Here is a 19,932-nt window from a genome sequence, read left to right on the forward strand (position 1 = left end):
AAGCCACCAGCACAACAATGTTCATTGCAGCGCAATTTATCATAGCGAGATTCTGGAACCAACCCAGATGCCCCTCCGTAGACGAATGGATCAGGGAAATGTGGTACATATACACAATGGAATTTTATGCCTCTATCAGAAAGAATGACATTGCCCCATTTGAATGGAAATGGAAGGACTTGGAAAAAATTATACTAAGTGAAGTGAGCCAGACCCAAAGAAACATGGACTCTATGGTCTCCCTTATTGGGAATAATTAGCACAGGTTTAGGCAAGTCACAGCAGAGGATCACAAGAGCCCAATAGCTATACCATTATGATCACATAAGATGATGCTAAGTGAAATGAACTCCATTTTATGGAAAGGAGTGTTATATCACAGTTATAACTACTTTCAACATCCCATGTGTATCTGTAGTTTCTACTATTGATGATGTTCTTGTATCAACTTCTTGTGATTGTATCTACTCTATCCCTGTAATCTTTTCTGAGTATATTGGAAACTGTGTATACTGGTATTAGAATTAGGAAATTGAAAGGGAATAGCAAAATTGAGAGACAATGGGTAAAAGAAGAGAAACAACAAGAAAAGCAATACTTGCAAAACTGTTTGGTATAAATGAACTGAACACCTCAGGGGGGAAAGGAGGAGGGGGGAGGTGGGTATGAGGGACAAGGTAACAAACTGTACAAGAAATGTATCAAATGCCGAACGTATGAAACTGTAACTTCTCTGTACATCACTTTTATAATAAAAAAAAAGAAAAAGAAAAAGAAAAGGTGTGCATGAACTTGGCATCTTTGTGGTAGAAATGAGGTGCTACCTGGATGTCAGGGAGGCCCAGAGATATGTGTGGAGGTGGGGAGGGTAGGTGCATGAGCATGTACCTTTCATTTCTGAATGTATCTGATGAAGGTTCAAATGAGTAGTTCCCACTTTTGTCACCATGGGATTGTGCCCAAAGAAAAGCTAGTGGGGATTTTTGAAATCTGAGAAGCTGTTGATATATGGAATCACAAGTGACACTGTCAGTGCCAAGTCCACCATGCTCAGATGAGAGAGTGTTAGTTTTTCTTAACAGAAAGACCACTTCCCCCAGTACAATGTCATGAACTCTGGAGTAAATAGCCTTTTGGCCTCTGTTTTGGTTACCTCCAGATGAGAATGGAAGGAACTAAGCCATTGTTGAATATCTGTCAGCTACGACATGAATTTGGTGTTTTCTGAGCCATTAAGGGACAGCATGGGTTCCCAGACAGCAAATCTATGCAGTTTCAGCCCCTAAATAGTTCACTACTCATTTTTGTGATTTCCCCCACCCTTGCTGGGACATAACTAATGTAATTATTCATCAAAGAAGTATTCTATATTTTGGAGCCTTCTAAAATGTAGTCAGAACTATCAGAGAAACTGCAGCAACGTTGACAAAAGTGGTGATGTAATATATCTAATGAGTTTTTGGCATTAGACAGATGGAGACTTGATTCCCTTCCTAGCAAGTTACTAACTGTGTGGTTGGGGGAATGGGGTTGATAATCTCTCCAAGCCTAAGTCCTACTTTGAAAAATGGAAACAATAGCATATTTCTCAGAAAACTGCAAGAAGCACTGATATAACATACTTGCACTTGTTTGGTAAATACTGACTCATTTATTTCTTTCCATTCTTACCCCATCATCCCCACAATGATTTACAAAAGGAATGCTTTTATAAAATGCCAAACTGAGGAACTGAGAACTTTCACAAATATTTGCTTATAGTGCCTAGTGCAATTACAATTTTCTATTTAGATTAGAGAATTCAGAATATGAATATAAGTACAAGGTCTATTTGAGCTAAGAAAAATTTCCAAACAAGTTCAGAAAATTAAAAAAAAGTTTTAGGCATATTTCATCCATTCTCATATAGCAGTAACAGCTTTAATTATTGGACAGTACATTGGTCAATTGCTTGTTTTTCTGTTTCTCCTTTTAGTTATTTTATTTTCTAATATTTGTGGTAATGACTGGTTAAAAAAAGAAGATATGGAACTTAACTGGTTAACAGCCAATCAAGAGGCTCATGCAAGATGAAAATGACTAAGTTGGATTTGGGACACAAAGTAGCAGATTTCCTACAGATGTACAAGTCCCTTAGTGATCTACACAGCTTTTCATCAGTGTCAAACAATTTAAAAAAATGAAAAGACAAATCAGAAGTTTTACCAGAATTGGGAGAGCACATACATGTAGGCTTGACATTAACTCTTCACTTTAGTCTTGTCTTTGGAGGATTAGTTAAGGGATTATAACTGATGATAACCACTGGGTTGTGCTGAGAGCAGCAAGGGAAAGTCTATCCTAATGAAGCACGGATAGACATTCCCTGACTTTGTTAGAATAAAAAGTAACTTTTCCTGCAAACTGGCCTTATAATTGGAAGTAGGGACTTGACATAGGAACTGGGAATTGCTCCCCTTCTACACATCTAACTTCCCTGAAAAAGGCAGGATCCACATGCATTTTTTAATTGAATAGACTGTCAATCATCCATCTGTCTTAACTTTTAATTACTCTGTGTGAAAACCCTATAGACTCCCCTAAAACTTTCATCTGAGCTTTGAATGCCTTGACTAAGCATTGATTTAGCCTCCTATTAGTGGGAGCTATTTGGAACCTGAACTAGTGCCATTCACTTGAGTAAGAGACATTATTAAAGTTCAATATTAGAAGACACTACATTTCATGTTAAACATCTTATCATAAGGCTTACAATCACATTTTCATAACAATACACCTCATGCTTCAGAGGTCTTCCTGTCACATCAAAACTCATTACACATTCCAAAGGAGAAGAGCAATTTTAGAAGCTTTGTATTTCTCATTATGTTTATTTTCTTATCCACTTACTGAGATTGGACCATATTTCAGAGTTTCATGAATAGTGAGGCAAATTTCAAAGAACATCAGAGTTATGATGGCATCTTTAACTTGACATTCATAGAAAAATCTAAAATACATGCATCACTGGCTTTATCCAGAACTGCACTTAATTTAAACTCAGCTCTTTATTTTTCCCTGAAGTGTTTGCTGTCTTTGATATATCTCTACTTTCCATAAGCTGTTTATACCTGCTCAATATCAAGGGCATTCCATACTCAGAATAATTTAAGCCAATTTGAGGAACTGATTTGAATAATGATTAAAGAAAAGCAAGCAATCGAATCACAAAACAACAGAATTTTAGATCAGAAAGAACTATCAAAGTGTATTTTATTCCTTCCCCTACTTTCTGGAGCCTCAATGGTTAAGGCCTTCACAAGAGTCTATTGTTAGTGTCATAGCCTGGTCCAGAACCCATGACTTATAAGATGAGTTCTCTTTTCATAGTAATATGTTGCTACTTAATATACTCTAGCAAGGCTAGAACACAATACATAAGGAACTTAGTGCACTAGACATTAGAATAACTGTAACATTCTATTTTGGTTGTTTTGTCTAGGTACTTTTGAACCAGATGACTAAAAAAATTGCTACAAACTTACAGTTTTGGTCTCTGGCCAACATGTTAATCCATTGCTATCTGCCAACTGCTTATTAATGTAATTACAGTTCCTAGCACCACAACCTTGGTACGAATCAGCTGACTCTGGAAACCTGAGTAGGTCTGAGACTGGTGGAGTCCTAATTCTTATTATTCAAACAGTGAAGAGGCATACGATGAGATGTACTGATCTTGCATCCCAGCACATTGAAGCATTTACTTGAGCTCCTTGGAAATTGGAGTTCTTTTCTAATGAAAGCGGTGACTGGCTTTTTGGAAGTGGAAAAAATGGCCTTAAGCACACATCCCAATTTAATACTTGAACAGTGGCTGAGAACATTATCTTTTGAGCCCCTGTGGAAAATGTCTCTCTTAGAAGAGTAAAGAGAGAAATGCAAACCCAAAGGAAAAACACAAAGAAAAGACTAGGTCATAACAACAGAAAACGTCAATGTAGCCAGGGCAAGGGGAAGCTTATATTGTTAGGAAAAATCAGTAAGATTTTCACTGCTGGTGTTTATTGCTCTTCTTTTATGCCAAATCTGTTCCTTCATTCTAAAACTAAGTGTCCTGTGGTGTCAAATGGGTAAATCAATACAATCACTTCTAATGTTCCTTGACTTTCCACTTTAAGCAATATTTTGAAGCCATTTCTCTCCTTGAGATTACGCTGTCAACCAAACCAATGAATGTTACTATTTGACCAAAGAAAGACACACTCCTTTTGCTCTATGAACAGAAGAAATATGTATAATGCTTTCACATACATGACTGGATCTTAGTCTTTTTAGTTTGAGGGAAGAGAAGTTAAGTCCATTAAAGCATTCTATAAAATAATACTTGTTTAATAAATGTGCCAGGCACACAGACGTCTGAATGTACAAATGAGCAGAGTGCTATCAAGTGCTTGCTATTGCTAAGAAGCTTTTGAATTATTTTTCTGTTGGTCTTAGTCGTTCAGAGCGGTTTATAAGTCTCTTAAAAAATTTACCTGGGTTACGGAAACAACCCAGATGATCCTCAATAGATAAGTAGATCAAGAAAATGTGGAACATATACACAATGGAATTCTATGCCTCTATCAGAAAGAATGACATTACCCCATTTGTAAGGAAATGGAAGGACTTGGGAAAAATCATACTAAGTTACCCAGACCCAATGAACCATGGACTCTATGGTTCCCTTCATTGGGAATAATTAGTACACCCCTAGGATAGTCCTAGAAGAAGATCACAATAGGTCAATAGCTATGCCCATATGAACACATAAGATGATGCTAAGCAAAACAAACTTCAAGTTACAGAAAGAAGTGGCGTATCATTGTTGTTGGTATTTGCAACATCTCATCTGAAACTATGCCATTTTTTATATTGCTTCCCCATGGTTTTACCCCTGATATCATTGTAACTGATTTTATTACCCTGAATATTGTATACATGTGTATTGGAACTAGGGAAAGGAGAGGGAATACCAAAATCAAGAGACAAGGGATAAAAAGACAAATCAATGCAATAGCAATACTTACAAAACTATATGGTGTAAACCAATTGTACAACTCATGAGGTGGACAGGGAAATAGGGAGGGGGAAGGTGGGGGAAAATGAGGGAGGAGGTAACAAGTTGGGTAAGAAATGGATTCACTACCTGACATATGAAACTGTAAGCCCACTTTGACAATAAAGAAATTAAAAAAATTACCTCTACTTGTTTATAGTCTTCTTTTATTTTTTTCAATAATGACCATAATCATATTTATTCTGTAATCAGCCTCATCTTTAACATTTACTGTCAAATATAATCTGTATATATCACTTACATACATGCATATGTGATAGATTTGGCACACTACCATTTGAGCTTATCTCTCCCTCTGTTTCATCTTGCACACACACTGGTTTTTATTTTTGTCTGTCATGGAGCTTGAACTTAGGGCCTTGATGCTTTTCCTGAGATGGTTTGCTCAAAGATAGTGTTCTACCTCTTTGAGCCACAGCAGCATTTTTGGCTTTTTGTTTGTTTGGGGTTTTGATTTTTTTTTTTTTTGGTAGTTAATTGGAGAGAAGAGTCTCACAGACTTTTCTGCCTGAGCTGGCTTTGAACTGCAATCCTCAGATCTCAGCCTCCTGAGTAGCTAGTCACCAGTGCCCAGAAACACTTATTATTTTTGAAATGGGATCCTGCTTCTCATCTAGGTACATGCCTATTTTACAATTCACCTTCTTTTAGGCTTCTAGTAATTGCTGTGATCACAGGCATGAACCATGGCATCCACAATCCCTTGTGGAGATAATTTCTCACAGACTTTTTCATCTTGATTGGCCTGAATCCATGATCCTCCCAGTCTCAGATTCCCACGTAGTTTGGGATGCTAGCTACATGTCACTGTGGTGAGCCATAGGTTGAGAAGAATGTCTCATGAACTTTTCTGACTAGCCTGGCTTTGAACAATGATCTTCATCCTAGTCTCCTCCCAAGTGGTGAAAAATATAGGTCTGAGCTACTGGTGACCATCTTTAATTAGTCTATTTTTAAATATCAAATTTATTTTCAGGAACAAAAGTCTAGCAGTTTGATTAGGAAATAGTTGACTTTTTAAAAAAATTCATGAAAGAACTTCTAAATTCATGACTTACTTGACACAATAAGAATAGTTGTGGCAATATATTGGTATAAAATTCCCCTGCATCAGATGCATTTATTTGTATACTAGCATGTCCATCTATATCTAACTATAAAATTCAATCTACCATCCTGGCACCAATGCCTCTATTGCTTACAGATATTCTGTATAATTAATCATGTTCTTCATAATCTTCAAGTCAGAGAATTTCTTTCCATTAGATAAAAGATGATTTTGTTTATGTTGGTAATTGAATCGGCAGACTGCCATCATTTTTCCCTTGTATTTAGGAATATGAAGTATACTTTTGCAGTTAAAATGAGGAGCAGTTAGAATGATTGTTCATAGCTACTAAGACATATTGACTTATTCACATATTTTCACAAGCTGTTAAGGAGCTGGATTTTGGCTATATAATTAAAATGGCTTCCCTTTATGCAGTATGTTAGAGAGCTCACTTCCGGTCTCATACTTTCTAAAAGATAACAAGCATGTCCTTAATAGCTCCTTCTGACCACAGTTGTATATGAGGTAGCAGTCAGTAAATGGGATGTTGAACAGTTGCACAGCTCTGTGTTTTGGTATTTTGGCTTGAGATAATTTCTCACAACTTTTAAGAAATCTGATTCTAACTTTTTCTTTGTGAAAGATAGCATAAGTGTAAACATTTTTAAAAAGTAGAAATCTTACAACTTGATCTTTGAAAATTCTTAGTTTTACTAACATATAGTGCTTAACTATGTTGAAACCTCATTGTGAGTTATACTGCAATCCAGTCTCCCACAAAAGTAACTAGTTTCATATCTGAAATCTATGTTTTTCATTTCATTCAATTTTATGGAATAGTTTTAGATTTTAGTTTTATTGATTTTTGTCTTTTACTTAATATACACTGATATATCTCTTTACTTCAAGTAAATTTAAAATATTTACCAATAAAGCCATCTAACCACATGACAAAACAGTCTTGAGAGATAAGTTTAACATTTAAAAATTGGTTTTGAATTTCATCTCTATGGCATCTGGTACAGTGGGGAAATGTTATAACTTATATCTGTATCTAAGCTTGCATCAAAAATTGTGGTTTTAATAGTTGCTAAAGACAGAAAGGATGAGAACTTTATCAATAAATTGCAGTAATTATTTAAGAAGCATAGTCACCTTAGTTGTGGTTGTTTAGACTCAAGAAGTAAAGACGTTCTATCATTATGCTCAGTAGAATATTTACATAAAAATAAACTCCACTTTCAGTTTCTAGATGCATTTGACAATCAGTCCAATATTTTTCATTAATAATTCTGCTAATTTCTCTTCTACGGTTTTGAATCATTGTTACCGAAGGAAGGGTACAAACTGCCGTAACCATGTGCATTTACTGGGCTATGATAAAACCATATAACTCTGTCTAATCTCTAAACAAATGCTGCTACCTTAGTACTTCTCAAATTTTTAGTATCAGGTAATTGAAACTCTACGTGATGGATGTCCTAAACTCTTTCAAGTCCTCTATCTATGTGATTTTTTTTTCCTGGTTAGTCTTTATCACATTCAAAGGAAAAACAAGTTTGTATCATTATCATTTACACATTTCTTCTAAAGCTCAATTATACAAAAATCTGATATAGACTGACACCCAATAGATTTCAGTTTGCTTAGTGTTTTCACTTGAAAGTAGCATGATCATTTAAAAGTTCTATCTTCATGTTGCATCTTTATTTAAAAACAATTAGTTTCAACATTTTGTGGCAAGAAATTTCTCTAGAAACCTTTATTTCTCCTTGATTAGTTGTCAAATAAGCAAAGTCAAATATGTGAATATGAATCATGTAACAAATTTATAGCCTGTAGAAAATGTCCAGACAGTTTCTAAGAAGTTTCTCTTTGTGATCTGATTTTAGATAATGATGACTTGAAGTCACTGGGAATTGTGTGTGTGTGTGTGTGTGTGTGTGTGTGTGTGTGTGTGTGTGTGTTACTGGTGCTCATGCTTGCTATATGTATGACAGTCTTGTCAATGCCTGACTATTGCTTCCATGCTCAGAGCTACCCTTTATAAAACATTGTTTGAATAAATAGGCTTTCAGAATAAGGTTCTAGTCAAGCAAAAAGGAAAAGGCTAAATATAGCCAATACTTGATTATGAATGGAATTTTGAATGGTTTGTAGATCAAACATAAGGGAGACCTGGACTTATCACCTTCTTCCCCCAAATAGCTTTGAAATCATCCAGACAAGTTTCCTTCAGAGCTAACCATAGGAACTAAATTGTCCAAAATTGGATGTGACTAAGTGTATGCTGTGTGCAAGAACAGGGAGGTCTCTGGACACCTAAGTCCAGAACATTCTGTTACTGACAGGAAGGAAATATAGTTCTAAGACTTTGCTCTTTTCCTTCTTGTTTTAGTTGGTGGATTAGTAGACTGGACTTCTATGAGTAAATGTAAAAAGTTTCAAGATAAAGCCCTAAATTCAACTAGAATTCACTCAGGTGTGGCAATGTAAAAAATAATTTATCCATCCTTGTGTGGTTGCAGATAGATTGTACTCTTGTTTCAATGCAGAACCTATTTCTGGAACCATTGTTACATTAAGCAAGGGTGAATGTGTATTTCTCAATGCATGCATGTACAGGAGCAAGGCCAAGCTCTCAAGTAGTAGTCATTTTCCTTTCTCGTGCTGGGTTCATAAAAACCTATGAGAATATTTGGACCTAGGAGAACATGTAAGATATGTGACTCCATATTCAGGAGCAATGAAGATGCTGGATACAAATGTAAGCTTCTAAGATATGGTAGAATTTTTCATTCTACCGACATTTTTACAATGTAGTCTCTGAAAATGTCTGCATGCTTCATTAAAAGATGTAATGATTGAAGAAGGTAAATTATCCAGGTCCAGTTCTTCAGTACAAAGACAACTTTTAGTAATATAAATCAGACTTATCTCTAGTTCAGACTATTTTCAGTTTTTTATTCATTTACCAAGTTAAAAGCACTGATAGAAATGGTGTCATTACAATTGGCCATTAGGAGTAGTGGCTGAAAATCAAAGAATAAGTGTTTCATCATAATAATCAGATTCACTGCATTCTAATTATCTCATTTACAGTAGCTATTCAAAGATTTCTAATTGAATTTATGACCTTGTACAAAATCACACCTTGGAACTCTTCATGTTTACTCATATGAATCTAGTTACTTTACCTTTATATTTGTTTTACCTCCATGGTCTTTATTTGATACTCCAAAGGAAATGCTTTAAAAAGTTAATTAACTAATGGAACGTTTTCTCCCATTATCTTCATATTTAATTAAGACTTTCTTATTTATGCCATTACCTTGGTAAGGACCATATGTATTCCTGAATGTCAGCTTCTTATCTATTTCCCTCAGCTTTTCAACATAACAAAGTACCAGCACTCTATATTTAGTATTTCAAATCACTTTTCTTTCATGTCACAAAAGATAAATTCACACTGCTGCTCTGACAACATCACTGCTTTGAAATTGCGTCCACCCATTACCTTATAAATAGTTGAGTCACTCACTTTAATCCATCTTCTTCTGCCAGTCATTCTAATGTCAAACTTACAAGTTTACAAGTGTATTTTTCCCAACTTCCAGTCTTAAAGCCAGCGTTCGATAGTCTAGTTACCTATCTAGCATACATTGAAAATAGGTATGATTTTAATGAGCAAGATGTCAATCCACAAGCATTCTCATTTATGAATTGTTGATATCAGTCCCTGGCATTTTTATTTTGATGAAAATTCAGTGCTAACAATCGTGGGAGCTTCTTCATCCTAAAAAGTGTAGATGAAAACCCACCTTGGTGTGCTTTCAATATTTCATATGATCATTTATCTTTATCATTTATATATTGTTGGCAGTTTCATCCTAGATATTATTTTCTGTTTTTTTTTTCACTTACCCAAGCTAAGATTGTAATACCTCTAGTCCCTAGAGCTCATAGCTTTGAATTTATTAAACTTAGGGCCTAGAATAAGGAATACACATAATATTTACAGACCAGATTTCAGGAAGTCTTTGGAGGTCATAATATCTCCTTCAAAAATAGATTTTGATATCCATTTGTTCTAATGCTTATATAGGACTGTCAAATGAGGGACAAAAAAGGCAATTTCTAATGTTTATCATTTTATCAATTCCTTTCTTTTAAAGGAAAATCAGGAATTGATTCTGGTAAATTTCTATAGTTTTTCACAAAAGAAATTTGTGCCACATCATCACTTCTTAAGTAAAGGATGCAACCTTTACTTTTCCATACGTACTTTTCTTCCTACTCTTGGAAAGGAAGCTTTGTAGACTTAATTTAGAAAATCTCTCTCTCAACAAATGTATTATATTTTCATTCTCTGGACTCTTGGAATGGAGGCTTAATCAGTTGTGGTTCTCTCTGATCTACCCAAAGTCTCAGATGAAGCTGATATTTCTCAGTACTAACTTAAGATGTGTAAGTTAAATTTTGTGGCTTAGAAATGACAAGCTCCTTTTTCTTTTGTGTTTCTTCCCCAAGGTTTTACCCCTGATGTCACTGTAACTGAGTTTTGTATACGGGGTATTGTGTATACACTTATCAGAACTAGGGAAGGGAAGGGGACCATCAAAATGGAGAGACAACGAGTAAAAGACGAACCAAAGTAACAGCAATACTTAGAGGACAATATGCTGTAAACCAATTGTACAACTCAGGTGGGGGAAAGGAATTGAGGAGGGGGAAGGAGGGAGGAAAATGAGGGAGGAGATAACAAGTTTGATAAGAAATATACTCACTGCCTTATATATCAAATTGTAACCCTTCTGTACATCACTTTGACAATAAAAACATAAGTTAATTAAAAAAATACAGGCTCCTTTCTCTACAACTTCATTATAAACAATGTAACTATGGTTATAAGCACTCTTGTACTTAAAATTTATCTCAAATCAGTTTTCCGTTTCAAGTAACCACCATAAAAATTGGTGTGACTCAATAATTCTTTTACATAATTTATATACAGTGGCACATTTCTTCATTAAGACAGCTAGAAGATAATATTGTCCATTTTACTCACACGGCACTGTGCGGAGGTAGAGGTTGTCACGAATAATTTGCTGAAGTTCGTGGTCCACAGAACCCTTCTGAAATCGTAAGTTGAGGTAGTGACGAAGGTCCTTATCCACAATTCCTCCTAAAATAATAAACATGCTTAGTAAGGTATATTGGAACTATGTTAAGAATGTAATTTGGTTCTGTCATTAGCTATACTCATGATCCCATGGGAAAGATATATTATTTCAGATTGCTCTTTTGATTTCTGAAACATTTGTGCTTTAAGAACAAAACAGATAACAGTTACTGAGGTAATAATTGTCTCTTGGGTTTATGCTCTGTGCTTTGTGTGTATCTTTCATTTACAGTGAAGTTTTTACTTATGGCAACAGGTATGTTATTACTGAGCTAACACTGAAATATCATTTCTCATTGCAAGTTTGAAAAAGACCATTGTTCAAAACCAAGCTGCTTTTATTACTATAGCTTTGTAATACACCTTGAAGTTTGGTATTTATTCTTTGACAAAGGAACTTAAAAAAAAGGATAGAAGAATGACAACTTCTTCAACAAATGGTGCTGAAAAATTGGTTCAATGCCTGTAACAAACTAAAACAAGATCTGTATATATGACCCTCCACAAAAAAAACAATTCCAAATGGTTCAAAGACCTTGAAGTAAAATCAAATACCTGAAAATATTTCAAGAAGGAATATGAAAAACACTTGGGCTCCTTGGCACAGGATGAAACCTCCTTAATAAAGGCCCAGAAACTCAAAAAAATCAAAGAAAGGTTGGACAAGTGGGAATGCATCAAAATGCAGAGCTTCTGCATGGCAAGATAAATAGAAAGCCCACAAATGGGGAGAAGATCTTTACCAGCCATACAACAGACAAAGGCCTCATGTATAAAATATACATTAAACTCAAAAAATTAAATCCCTCCAAAACAAATCCTCATGGAACCAACTATCCCCTCATCAAATGGGCTAAAGACTTACAAAGAGACTTCTCTGAAGAGGAAATGAGAATGACCAAGAGACACATGAAGAAGTGCCACAAAAGAAATGCAAATCAAAACCACACTGAGATTCCACATTACCCAAGTAAGAATGTCCAATATCAAGAAAACTAATAATAACAGATGCTGGAGGGGATGAGACCAAAAGGGAATACTACTACACTGTTGGTGGGAATTGAAACTTATTCAACCACTCCGGAAACAGTGTGGAGGTTCCTCAAAAGGATAAACATAGAGCTCCCCTATAACCCAGCAGCACCACTTTTGGGCATCTACCCAAAAGATTACAAATAAGACCACACTAAAGCTGCCAGCACAACTATGTTTGCCGTAGCACAATTTGTTATCACTAAAATATGGAACCAACTTAGATGCCCCTCAGTAGATGAGTGGATCAAGAAAAATGTGCAACATATACACAATTGAATTCTATGCCTCTATCAGAAAGAATGACATTGTCCCATTTGTAAGGAAATGGAAGGACTTGGGAAAAAAGTCATACTAAGTGAAGTGAGCCAGACCCAAAGAAACATGGACTCTATGGTTTCCCTCATTGGAAATAATTAGTATATGTCTAGGATAGTCCTAGCAGAAGATCACAGTAGGTCAATAGCTATGTCCATTTGAACACATTAGATGATGGTAAGTGAAATGAACTCCAAGATGTGGAAATAAGTGGTATAACACTGTTGTTGTTATTTTCAACAATGTGAAATTATGCCCTTTTTCTTTTGTCTTATTTTCCTATGGTTTTACACCTGACATCACTGTAGCTGATTTTAGTACCCTGGATATTGTATGTACATGTATTAAAACTAGGGAAAAGAAAGGGAATATCAAAATCGGGAGACAAAAGATAAAAGACAAACCAATGCAACAGCAATGCTTACAAAACTATATAGTGTAGGCTGGGAATATGGCCCAGTGCTAAAGTGTTTGCCTCACATACATGAAGCCCTGGGTTCAATTCCTCAACACCACATTAACAGAAAAAGCTGGAAGTGGCGCTGTGGCTCAAGTGGTAGAGTGCTAGCCTTGATCAAAATGAAGCCAGGGACAGTGCTCAGGCCATGAGTTCAAGCCCCAAGTCTGGCAAAAAAAAAAAAAAAGAACCTACTATATGGTGTCAACAAACTGTACAACTCATGGAGGAGGGAAGGAAATGGGGAGGGGGAAAGTGGGGAAAAATGAGGGAGGAGGAACAAGTTGCATAAGAAATGTACTCACTGCCTTATGTATGAAACTGTAGAAACTGTAACCCCTCTATACATTATTTTAACAATAAAGAAATGAAAAAAAGACTATTCTTCAAATTTCTATTGGTAGCCATCATTCTACGTTTGGTCTCTATGAATTTGATTGTTCTAGGTACTCCATAAAGTGACATCATAACAGTTAACATTTTGTGACTGGTTAAATTCACTTAGTATAAGATCTTCAAATTTGAGGGGATTTTCAAAGTATTCTCATAGGTTATAGTTTGCAACATTTATGATATTTTTTAAAATTCATCATATCATTAACCACCTAGTATGTGAAAGTCACAGTAAGATGCCATAAAAAAGGATTTTTAATTCAATCAGCTATCAAAACTCTTGCTCCTCAAGGAATATTTCTTATTGTATAGTAACTTACTTAGAGTTACTATAGATTAAGTAATGGGAGAATATAAGAAACGACAAGAATGCAACAAGTGTATGAATATTTTTTCCTTTAACAATAAATCAAAGTAATTTTTTGTCCTATAAGGTATGTATAATACTTCTAGATGGAAACAAGTATTGCAAGTATTTAGGTTTTTCTTTAGCAAATAAAAGTAATTTATTTATTGCTAGTGTAATTTAATGAAAAATTGGACTACATATCAGAAAAAAATAATGTAGACTTATTAACGATATTTTCCCTGTGGTTCTAGGGCTGGCACTCAGGACCTCTCACTGTCACTTGTTTACTTGCTCATAGCTGAGAGTCTATCATATGAGTCATGCCACCTGTCTGGCCATTTTCTGGTTAATTTGAAATGGGGAATATGAACTTTTCTATGTAGCCTAGCTTTGAAACTTAATTCTCCATGCGTGGTTTTGGTCTCTTGAGTAGTTACTACCGTAGTTTGAGGACCAATCTATAGCTCAAAAATCAATTTCATATTTAATGACGACCAGGTCATGCTATGTTTATATTAAAACCCTTTCTCTCCCTATAGGTAGGAACAGATTGTAATTAAAAATACCTATAAAAATATAAAACAAGAACTCCTGAGATTTGTCAGTCTAATCATATTAGGATAAGTGAGCCAATATAAAATATGGAGGAAATAAGGAATCTACATTAGTCCCTAATTCATATTATTTTGAAAAATTTGAATCTTAGAATTCATGTCTATTTATATTAACTATTGTCAAAAAAGCAGCAGGTCAGTGTATACATAAATAAAACACTTTTTACCAAAACATACTAAGTTCTCTTGTAGGTCACATATTATAACACTTCTGATGTTTTGAAACTTGGTCTTGTCATTAAGCTCCTAATATGTTAAAGTCACTGTAAGATGACATAAAATGAATTTTTAACTCAAGCAGTTATCAAAACTCTTATGCCTCAAATTATACACTTACGCATTTCAGCAACTAATAAAATGTCATAGTGGAAAACAAAGAGCATCAAAATAAAACCTATTGTTTTTTAGATATACAGAAATATTATGCACAAAATATTTACACATAATTTTAAAAATTCAAAACCACTTCAATTATGAATATTTATCTTTATATATTAGAAAAAGTACATAATTTATAGCAATATAGATAAGAAACTGGGTTCTGATGGCTCATAACTGTAATCTTAGCTGCTCAGGAGGCTGAGAACTGAGGGTCATGGATCAAAGTCAACCTTGGCAGAAAAAGAAAAGTCCATAAAACCCTATTTCCAATTAGCCAGATAATTTTCAGAAGGTCTGGTCCAAGTGGGAGATGGCTAACCTTGATCAATGAATTCTGCAGGAGGCTCTGGGTTCAAAGTCCCAGTACTATTGCAAATATGTGTCTGTGTACAAGTGCATGTGTTTGTGCTTGTACACACACACACACACACACACACACACACACAATTCTGAAACTCTTATCTTTTCAATTAATTGGGTTATTGAGTAAGATCCAAACAAGTATTAAAAAGGTAGAGGAAACATGAAATAGCTCATTATGTATCAAGGTCAGAAAGCACCAAAGGGTAAACCAATGCAACAGCAATACTCATAAGACAATATGTTGGAGATGAACTTTACAACTTAGGTGGGGGTGGGGGCAGGGGTGGGGATGGGGGGAAAAGTGGTGGAAAAATGAGTGAGGGGGTAACAATGTTTGACAAGAAGGGTACTTACTACCTTACATATGTAAATGTAATCCTTAAAATTTTAAAAATACAAAAAGAAAGGTCTTTTGCAACTTCCATGAAATGATACCAACAATTGCCTATTATTTATATCCTCATATGCCCGGTACTTTCATGTCTTAGAATTGCTGGCAACACAGTGAAGTAGTCAATAATTTAGAGAACATGAAATGTTCTTTTCCTCCCCTGAGTTTTTCCAAAAAGCAAGCATGTTCCCCTTGTTCATTTGAGCCAGCAGCATGCTGGGGACTGCTCTCAGCTGTTTTTTCTTCTGTATAGGTCCTTCGGCAATGGTACTCTCCCTTCTGTCTCTGTTCCTTTCAGTCCAATACATGGCACATGTGAAGTGATGAGATGATTCCTGGCAGCCCGAGAAAATGCCAGCTAGAGAACAATAGATGTATTCTTTCTACTAATGTAAGCTAGAATTGTTCCCCTAATGAAATGTGGATAAATTTATCATTTGGAAATATCAGTTTCTTTTACACAAAAAAGACAGAACGTTGACCTCTTAGAAGTTTGTCTTCCTAACAAAACAAAAACATTCATCCACTAATTTCAATGATGGACTATATCTTATCCATGGAATGACCTACCAAAGCTTCCAGGAATTAATAAGAAATATATTTCATGAATAAAAAATAAATTATTACAAATTACAGTGAAATTCTATAACAACTCAAATTTTTGTGGATTTCTTTTGCCACATATTCTCATCATAACTCACTAGCCTTTACAATTCATCATAGCATGTTTCGGGTAAGGTAATTTTATTTACTCAGTATTCATATTATGATAGGTATCTACCACTGTTCTCTGTTCTTTTCTAGTAAAAGAATTCTGAGTTAGTTTTGGAACTAAACATGTTCAGCCCAGGGTATACACCCAGTGGGCTTTCCCTTCTCTTGAAGCACCTGCTTCTAGAATGAACATGTGTCTTATAAACTTACAGATGTAAATCAAGTGCATTTCCCTCATGAGGATGGTAAAAGTAGATGTAGGGATAGAGAGGAGATTACCAAAGAGGGGCTCACTCTGGTGCCATCTAGTCTTGCCGTTAGTTTTCTTGATAAAGGACCATTCTTATTGGGGTGAAGTGGAATCTCAATGTTGCTTTGATTTACATTTCTTTTATGGCCAGTGATGTAGAGCACTTTTTCATATGTCTCTTGACCATTCTCATTTCATCATCAGAGAAGTCTCTTTTTAAGTCTTTAGCCCACTTGTTGAGGGGACTGTTGGTTTTTTGAGGTTTTGTTTTGGAGGAATGTGATTTTTTTTTTTAGTTCTGCATATATTTTAGATATGAGGCCTTTGTCCATTGTATGGCCTGTAAAGATCTTTTCCCAATCTGTGGGCATTCTGTTTATCTTGAGAGCTATGTCCTTTGTCCTACAGAAGCTCTGCAGTTTGATGAAATCCCATTTGTCCATCCTTTCTTTGATTTGTAGCATTTCTGGGTCTTTGTTAAGAAAGTTCCGTCCTGTGCCAAGGAGCCAAGTGTTTCTCCTACTCCTTCTTGTAGTGTTTTCAGGGTATCTGTTTTTATTTCAAGGTCTTTGATCCATTTGGAATTGGTTTTGGTGCAGGGTGATAGATAAGGATCTAGTTTTAGTTTGTTGCAGGTGTTGAACCAGTTTTGCCAGCACCATTTGTTAAAGCGGATATCTTTCTTCCATCCTACTTTTTAGCTCCTTTATCAAAGATTAAATAGGCATAGTTCTGTGGGTTCATTTCTGGGTCTTCAATTCTGTTCCATTGGTCTTCAGGCCTGTTCCGGTGCCAATACCAACCTGTTTTTATTACTATAGCTTTATAATACAGCTTGAAGTTTGGTATTGTAATTCCTCCAGCACTGAAAGATCTGCTTAGGATTGTTTTTGCTATTCGTGGTCTTTTATTGTTCCATATGAATTTCTGGATTGTTTCCTCTATTTCATTAAAAAATGGTATTGGGATATTAATGGGTATTGCATTGAATTTGTAGATAGCCTTTGGCAATATTGCCATTTTGACTATATCCTCCCAATCCAGGTGCATGGGAGGTTTTTCTACTTCTTTAGTTCTGCCTTAATTTCGTTTTTCATGTTTTTAAAGTTCTCATCATAGAGGTGTTTCAGTTCTTTGGTTAAGGCTATTCCTAGATATTTTATGTTTTTTGAGGCTATTGAAAAAGTAGTTGCTTTCCTGATTTCAGCCCCAGTCTTTGAGTTATTAGCATATAGAAAGGCCCTTGATTTTTGAGGGTTTATTTTATATCCTGCTACTTTGCCAAAATTTTGGATCAAGTCGGTTTTGTTTTTTCATTCACATTCTGAATAATTCTAATGTATTTTCTTGATGTTTGTTTGCACCTTACATCTTTTTGTTTTATTAGTATGGCCTTCAATAGTCAATAGTACCCCAACTTTTTTTTTCTTTTGTGAGTAGCTCTGATTCATATTGTATAAATTCAGTGAAATTTTGAGCCAAGCTCTCCTGTGCTCACCGAATCAAATTTCTCTCCCAGGATAGCTTTACAAGCAGAGGAATGAAAGGACATGGATGCCGGGGTTTTCATCTTGACAAGGGAACCTTCAAAAGATGATGTATTATTTATGATTCTTGGACATCTCCAACTTTCTATGTTGTAATTTTAACGAAATGAACTTCATAGATCAGAATACAACTTTCTTTTGATACTATGTATGAAATTTCTGTCCATTGGTCAGCTTAAAATCTTCCAGTTGGCCTCCTTATGATTTTTGGTCTAGGAGTCTCCTCCTTCCTCTGAGTTTCTGGGTCGCCTGTCTTCATCCCTATACACATCCATCAGGCCAGGGAGTAATTCCTGGGTAAGCTTCTGTTTCCCATTGAACACTAAACTCCCTAGGAAAAAGGGTTGCATTTTCTGTCTATATTGGAATGTCTCTCCTCTTCCCACCTCTGTTTCAAAAGCAGTGTCTTTAAAATATATATAACTTTGAACTGTTTGTTAAATAAGCAAACTCCAAATGCTATAGAGAAAATAATGCTAGAATTTAAATCAAGAATTGAGTATTACTTAGTACTCTAACACTTATTTATTGTTTGCCTTGCAAAAATTATTTCTGGATCATATTTTCCGCTCTAAAATTAAGTTTTTAATTCAGTTTAGGCTGATGTAAGAAAATTTTTGCTCATATTTTTGAACAGTAGAAGTCCTAGGACAATGTCTAGTTGATTCAATGTCTAGTGAAGGTTCATTTTCTGGATTGCAGGTTGCTCTCTCTCATGCTATACTCACAGGGCCAACAGAGAGATCATATCTTCTTCTTTTTCTTGTCACAGGAATACTAATTCCACTAATGAGAGATTTGCCCTTACAATAAAATTAATTTGCAAGTGTTAGGATTTCAATATTTTGGAGTGGGGAGCATATTTGGAGGGCAGAGAATATTCATTCCACAGCACTAGGTGTAGGTTCAAATCAGCTCTCTTACAGATGAAATATTTAATGAGTATATTTTATAGCTTTATATTTGTTAAGGAAATGTGATGTCCAAATTATTTAATTGGCTTATGTATCACAAGTTAGGTAGAATCCATAAAATCAAGCCACAAGTAATCATTTAGTATTATTTTCTATTTCTTATTTATCATTGTCAGAAAACTGATAGGAAACATTGTCTTTGTCAAATAAATATCAAGTTAGCCACTAGCAAGGTATTCTGTAAGAAATTAGAAGAGAAAGGAGATGCTTCAGATGCTTTAAGATTTCTCCGTGAGTAACTACAAATGTTTCTTATGCGAATTTAGTGCAAAAGTCAAGGACCAGACAATAGGAAAGTTTTGTGGAGATATATCTCTGAGCTTCTTTTTCAAAAGTGATTTTTGCCTGGCTTATCTCAAAAATGGAGAAATAAATCACAGAAAAGTTGATTGATTCTGTGAAGATCCATGGTTACAAAATAGGTGACAGACATATCTAATCTAGCCTGCTGGTGCTAGCCCCATTTGGGATAGAACACTGTATCATTGGTTTCTGGTAATCTGGGTGCTTATCTCTAGTCGAAGGTATCTGGAGTATACCATGCTACTGAATGTGTTTAATTCATACTAGAACTTCTACAAATTATGAGCCCATAAAATAATTCCTTTTCACCTATTTTATTTTTTAAAATTTATTTATTTCTGTATCTTCAGAGTGATGTAGAGAGGGGTTACAATTTCATATGTAAGGCAGTGCATGCATTTCTTATCCACCTTGTTACCTCCTCCCTCATTTTTCCCCTGCCTGCCCCTCTCCCTCTTTCCCTCTCCCTGCAGTTGGTTACAGCATATAGTTTTGTAGATATTGCTGTTGCATTG

General features: G+C 35.2%; 1 protein-coding gene across 13 annotated transcripts in view; it reads right to left on the reverse strand.

The window, feature by feature from the left end:
- The window catches only part of Magi2 (membrane associated guanylate kinase, WW and PDZ domain containing 2), a 1,248,503-nt gene that overhangs the window by 889,318 nt on the left and 339,253 nt on the right, over positions 1–19,932 (reverse strand). For all 13 annotated transcript variants that reach the window (XM_048339896.1, XM_048339895.1, XM_048339899.1 and 10 more), the window contains one exon: positions 11,218–11,334. In XM_048339896.1, the coding sequence (XP_048195853.1) occupies positions 11,218–11,334 (117 nt within the window). The remainder of the gene's footprint in view (positions 1–11,217; positions 11,335–19,932) is intronic.

This window comes from Perognathus longimembris, chromosome 2 (genome assembly GCF_023159225.1).
Source record: "Perognathus longimembris pacificus isolate PPM17 chromosome 2, ASM2315922v1, whole genome shotgun sequence".
Taxonomy (NCBI): Eukaryota; Metazoa; Chordata; class Mammalia; order Rodentia; family Heteromyidae; genus Perognathus; species Perognathus longimembris.